General features: G+C 40.4%; 1 protein-coding gene across 1 annotated transcript; it reads left to right on the top strand.

Annotated features, from left to right (window-relative positions):
• Nucleotides 1–225: 225 nt before the first annotated feature.
• On the top strand, nucleotides 226–6718 carry LOC120121584 (the record flags this gene model as incomplete). The annotated part of the gene is made up of 3 exons (XM_039140937.1): nucleotides 226–771; nucleotides 1782–2417; nucleotides 3371–6718. Coding segments are annotated over 3 exons (4530 nt in total), but the record flags the coding sequence as incomplete, so codon positions are not given.
• Nucleotides 6719–6734: the final 16 nt, after the last annotated feature.

The raw sequence follows: 6734 nt of genomic DNA, 5'->3' as shown, positions 1-6734 counted from the left end.
GCAGGGTCTTCAGCTATAAAGGTTCAAATGGCCACGACTAACCCTCAAAACAGTCCTTATGAGTATATTGATGTAGATCCTGAGGAAATGGAGAAACCTAAAACGGAAGTACCGGAGCATTTAAAGGACTGGTGCAAAGGGTTTTTTAAAGAAATGGGAAAGCAGGGTTCTCAAGACGGAATGAATGCAGAGGAATTGAGTCTTGTGCCAGACCTAGTATTACCACCAAAGTTCAAAATGCCGGAATTTGAAAAGTATGATGGAAAAACTTGTCCTGTTGCTCACTTGACCATGTTTTGTCGAAGAATGACAGGATTCGTGAAGGATGATGGGCTATTAATTCACTGTTTTCAGGCCAGCTTGACAGGGTCAGCTGTCAGATGGTATAACCAATTAACCCGAGCTAAAATAGGGTCTTGGAAGGATTTGGCCAATGCGTTTAAAGAACAATATCAACACGTTACCGATATGATGCCTGATCGTGTTACTCTCCAAAATATGGAGATGAAGCATAATGAGACCTTCCGACAATACGCTCAGCGCTGGAGGGATATTGCTGCTCAAGTGCACCCACCGCTTATTGAGAGGGAGTTTATAACCATGTTTATAGATACGTTAAAATCTCCTTATATTGATCATATGTTAGGAGTGGCAACTAAGAGCTTCTCTGATATCGTGATGTGTGGAGAGATGATTGAGAGAGCATTAAAGAAGGGGCAGATTGTCGGTAGCCAAACTCCTGCAAAGAAACCCTATGTGAAAAGGAAAGAAGGAGAGGTGAATAATGTAAATTTCTCTGTGAGCAAGCCGAAGATGGGAAATTCTTCTTCATCCCAAGGAGAGACTAAGCGCGAGCATAACAATGAAAGGATGACGTTCACTCCCATACCAATGACTTACAGTGAGCTCTTCCATGGATTAGTCCAAGCTCACGTAGTGTCACCAAAATTCATTGATCCAATTAAACCACCTTATCCAAAATGGTTCAACGAAAATGAGACATGCGAATATCATGCAAATCTCAGAGGACATAATATTGAAAAGTGTCTCGCTTTTAAAAGAGTGGTTGAAGATCTGATCAAAAGAAAAGTGGTGTCCTTTAATGATTCTGAAGCACCATGTGTTGCTGCAAACCCACTTCCAAATCATCAGAATCAGGGAGTAAACGCTATTGAGAAAAATCAGAGAGTTAAAAGGAGAATTGAAGAAATAAGAACACCACTGAAGTGGGTATATGCTCAATAAAGGAGAGAGGGTTGTTGAGCCCTAGAAATGAATGCTCAATGGAAAAAACAGAGAACTTTTGTGAATACCATGGTGAAAATGGTCATCAGATTCAGGACTGTCAAGAATTCAGGCAAATAGTCCAAGAATTAATGAACAAGCAGGAGTTGCAGTTCTATGAAGAAAGAATGAGTGAGAATGAAAGATATATCTGCGCTTCTGAAGAAAATTCAAGGGAAGCCGAAAAGAATTTAAAAAAGCCTGTCCTGGTCATATCGAAGCCAAATTACGAGGCCAGCAGTGGAAGTATAACATCTAGGGTGGTGATCAAAACCCCTGCGCCTTTTGCCTATAAGAGTAACAAGAGTGTTCCCTGGGACTATACATGCCAAATTAATACTCCTGAGAGTAAGAAGGAAGAGGTTGCTGAAGTTGGATTTTTCACCAGGAGTGGAAGATGCTATGCTCCTGGAAAGGCTGATAAAGCAAGAGATGTGGTTATTAAAGATCCTGAGGATAAATTGAATGAGCCTGTTAAGATTGAGGAGGCTCAGGAATTTTTAAAGTTTCTGAAACACAGCGAGTATAATATTGTGGAACAGCTTCATAAGACCCCAGCGCGGATTTCAATGTTATCTCTATTGTTGCATTCGGAAGTACATCGAAATACTCTGATCAAAGTGCTGAATGAAACTTTTGTAGGGAAGGATATACCAGTGGAACGTGTGGACAGGATGGTAAATCATATTAATGCAGACAATTTTATTTATTTTTATGATGACGAAATACCTGAAGAAGGAAAAGGCAGGGGCAAGGCTTTACACATTACGGCTCATTGCAAAGGAGTCATCGTCTCAGGGGTGTTAATTGACAACGGATCGGCCTTGAATGTTATGCCATTCGCCACTCTAAATAGACTTCCTGTGGATGTATCACAAATGAGGGTTTGTAGCAATGCTGTAAGGGCATTTGATGGGACAGAACGCAAGATAATGGGGAAGATGATTATCCCTCTCAGAATTGGCCCTACAACATTTGAAGTAGATTTTGTTGTCATGGATATCCATCCGAGTTATAGTTGCTTGTTGGGGAGACCCTGGATTCACATGGCTGGGGCAGTTCCTTCCTCCCTTCACCAAAAGCTCCGATTCATTGTTGATGGGACTCTAGTGACCATCAAAGCGGAAGAAGACATCATTGCCTCTATCACTACAGATGCACCATATGTAGGGGTAGATGAAAATGCACTAGAGTCCTCCTTCCAGTCCTTGGAATTTGTTAATGCTACTTTTATCTCTGAGGGCAAAAGAATTCCCATTCCTCATCTTTCAAAAAATACAAAGATGCAATTAAAGGAGACCTTAGCTAGAGGAGCAAAGGTAGGGAAAGGCTTGGGAAAGAAACTGCAAGGAATCACAGAAGGGTCGGCTCCAGTTCCTAAAAGAAATTATTTTGGTCTCGGATACAAACCAACGTACCATGATAAAGTCAAGGATGCACAAAAGCTTAAGGAAAGGAGGAAGGCAAGAGTAAAGGGAGAAGACCTTGTTTGGGGACCCATGGTCATTCCACCACTCTCCAAATCTTTTGTGTCTGGAGGATTTATGATTGACACGCTGAAACAGTCAGGGGATATTGAAGATACAGAAATTGTTGAAGATTTATTGGGTAGCCTGAGCATCAACGTTATCACAGAAGAGTCTACTGGAGAGTGTTCCTTGGCATCAATCCGTCCGTGTCCTCCTGGCTATGTTTTGAACAATTACACTGTTGAAGAACTCCCTGTGTTCTATAAGCACTTTTCAAAGTAATGCATAATAACAAATCTGTCTCCTTTTGACCCAAATATAATAGGGCTTTTGTAAAAGGACAAATTGTTATTTGTCATTGCTTTAATGAAACAGTGTTCTTCTTTCATTCTAATCTTAGCAAGTATTTTATTCATCTCTTGAGTATTCTTTATTCTTTATTGATAATTATTCTCTTGATAAATATTAGATAAAATTTTTGTCCACAGCCAAATATACTCCTTTTGATTCGCAGGTCTTCAGATATCAACTGTTCGAGTAATGATACTTTTGAACCACAAATTGATTTTGAAAATGACATGTGTCTCGAAGAATCTGAGGGTTATAAAGATGAAGAGGAATGTGAGCTAAACTCTGAGCTTGTTAGAATGATGGAGCAAGAAGATAGACAAATATTGCCCCACAAAGAGACAACTGAAACAATAAATTTGGGAACAGAAGAGGATATAAAGGAAGTTAAAATTGGCACTTCACTCTCACCAAAAGTAAGAGATGGTCTTATAAGCCTTCTTCGGGAATATAGGGATGTGTTTGCTTGGTCTTATCAAGATATGCCGGGGTTGGAGACTGACATTGTGATGCACAAGCTACCAATAAAACCGGAATGCAAGCCTGTTCAGCAAAAACTTCGAAGAATGAGACCAGATATGCTATTAAAAATCAAGGAAGAAGTGAAGAAACAATTCGATGCTGGATTTTTACAAGTGGCCAAGTACCCTGAATGGGTAGCAAACATAGTGCCAGTTCCAAAGAAAGATGGCAAAGTTCGGATGTGTGTTGACTACCGAGATCTCAATCGAGCGAGCCCCAAAGATAATTTTCCACTCCCACATATCGATACTTTGGTTGACAATACGGCTGGTCATGCTCTTTTCTCTTTCATGGATGGTTTCTCAGGTTACAATCAAATTAAGATGGACCCAGAAGACATGGAAAAGACAACTTTTGTGACAATGTGGGGTACGTTTTGCTACAAGGTGATGCCCTTTGGACTTAAGAACGCCGGGGCAACATATCAAAGAGCCATGGTTACGTTGTTCCACGATATGATGCACAGAGATATAGAAGTGTACGTGGATGATATGATTGCCAAATCACAAACTGGAGAAGAACATGTAAAAGTCTTAAGGAAACTATTTTTAAGATTAAGAAAATACCAGCTCAAGCTTAACCCAACCAAGTGCACATTTGGAGCTACTTCAGGGAAGTTATTGGGATTTGTAGTCAGTGAGAATGGGATAGAAATAGATCCTGATAAAGTCAAAGCAATTTTGGAATTACCTCCCCCTATGACGCAAAAGGAAGTACGAGGTTTTCTGGGAAGGTTAAATTATATTGCCAGATTCATCTCTCAGTTGACCGAGAAATGTGATCCAATATTCCGATTACTGAGAAAGCAAAATCCAGGAGAATGGGATGATAGTTGCCAAGAATGCTTCGATAGAATTAAGAGTTACTTAATTACTGCTCCTGTCTTGATGCCACCAATCCCAAACAAACCATTGATTTTATATTTGACTGTCTTTGAGAAGTCAATGGGATGTGTGTTGGCCCAACATGACGAAACTGGAAGAAGAGAACGAGCTATTTACTATCTCAGTAAGAAATTCACTGACTGTGAGACTCGATATTCCTCTATCGAAAAGCTGTGTTGTGCTTTAGTATGGACTACTAAGAGGCTGAGACAGTATTTGTTGTATCATACTACCTGGTTGATATCAAGACTGGATCCATTAAAGTACCTGATGGAATCAACGGCTCTAACTGGAAGGATGGCGAGATGGCAAATGTTGTTGTCCGAATTTGATATAGTCTACATGAACCAGAAATCAGTTAAAGGGAGTGCTATTGCAGATTTCCTGGCAAGCAGAGCATTAGAAGACTATGAGCCAGTAAAATTTGATTTTCCGAACGAGGACTTGATGAGTATATTTGTTACTGAAGAGGATACTCCGAAAAATGAAGCATGGAAAATGAACTTCGATGGCGCTTCTAATGCTGTGGGACATGGAATTGGGGCAATACTAGTTTCACCTGAGGGAGATCATTATCCTTGTACTAGTAGGCTTGCCTTTGAATGCACTAACAATATGGCGGAATATGAAGCATGTATCTTAGGTATTCAAGCTGCAATTGAGCGCAAAGTTAAAAGCCTAGAAGTATTCGGCGATTCTGCTCTGGTTATTTATCAGCTTCGCGGGGAATGGATGACTCGAGACTCCAAGTTGATAGAATACAAGAACTTAGTGATGGAGTTGATCAAAGAGTTTGAAGAAATTTCTTTTGCATATCTTCCTCGTGAAGAAAATCAAATGGCAGATGCCTTGGCTACGTTGGCAGCTATGTTTAAGGCCGATGATCAATCTCGAATGATGCCTATTCGGATGAGTATAAGAGAAATGCCAGCTCATTGTTGCAACATAGAGGAAGAAGAAGATGATAATCTCCCATGGTATTATGATATTCTCCAATACGTAAAGTATCGGGCTTACCCGGCAGAGGCAGCGGAGAATGATAAACGGACCTTAAGAAGATTAGCAATGGGGTATGTCCTTGATGGAGATATATTGTATAAAAAGGGCAAGGATCAGGTGCTTTTGAGATGTGTGGATAGAATCGAGGCCAAGAAAATACTTGAGGAAGTCCATGAAGGAGTTTGTGGAACACATGCTAATGGATTCACAATGGTTAGAAAAATCATGAGGTTTGGGTACTATTGGTCCACTATGGAAGGAGATTGTATCAGATTTGCTCGAAGATGTCATAAATGCCAGATTCATGATAACCAAATACATGTTCCTCCTTCACCACTCCATGTAATGAACGCACCTTGGCCGTTTTCAATGTGGGGCATCGATGTCATTGGGGCAATTTCACCGAAGGCCTCAAATGGACATCGTTTTATCTTAGTGGCTATAGATTACTTCACCAAATGGGTTGAAGCTGCCTCTTATGCTAATGTCACAAAAGGAGCAGTGTGCAGATTTCTAAAAAGAGAAATCATTTGTAGATATGGAACACCTGAAAGGATCATCACAGATAATGCATTGAATTTGAACAACGATTTAATGAAGGAAGTTTGCACAAAGTTAAAGATCAAACATCACAATTCGGCTCCTTATCGCCCAAAAATGAATGGGGCAGTAGAGGCAGCGAATAAAAACATCAAGAAGATCATCACAAAAGCAACTGAAACAAATAGAGACTGGCATGAAAAATTACCTTTTGCGTTGCTTGCTTATCGCACGTCCGTTCGTACATCTACTGGGGCAACACCATTCTCTTTGGTATATGGGATGGAAGCAGTTTTACCTGTCGAGGTGGAAATACCTTCTTTGAGAGTATTGATGGAGTTGAAACTGGACGAGGCTGATTGGGTACAAAGTAGGTTTGATCAATTAAATTTGATTGAGGAGAAAAGGCTGAGAGCTATCTGCCATGGCCAAATGTACCAGAGAAGGATGATACGAGCATATGACAAGAAAGTCAGACCTCGAGAATTTCGTGAAGGCGATTTGGTACTAAAAAAGATCTTACCTATGCAAAAAGACTTTCGAGGGAAGTGGATGCCGAACTGGGAAGGTCCCTATGTTGTAAAAAAGGCATTCTCAGGAGGAGCTTTGGTGTTAACAGAAATGGATGGGGAAGATTTGCCTAATCCCGTGAATTCAGATTCGGTCAAACGATATTACACCTAAAAAA

Source organism: Hibiscus syriacus, unplaced genomic scaffold, assembly GCF_006381635.1.
Source record: "Hibiscus syriacus cultivar Baekdansim isolate YM2019G1 unplaced genomic scaffold, ASM638163v2 tig00000132_pilon, whole genome shotgun sequence".
NCBI classification, from domain to species: Eukaryota; Viridiplantae; Streptophyta; class Magnoliopsida; order Malvales; family Malvaceae; genus Hibiscus; species Hibiscus syriacus.
This window is presented reverse-complemented; position numbering and strand designations above follow the sequence as displayed.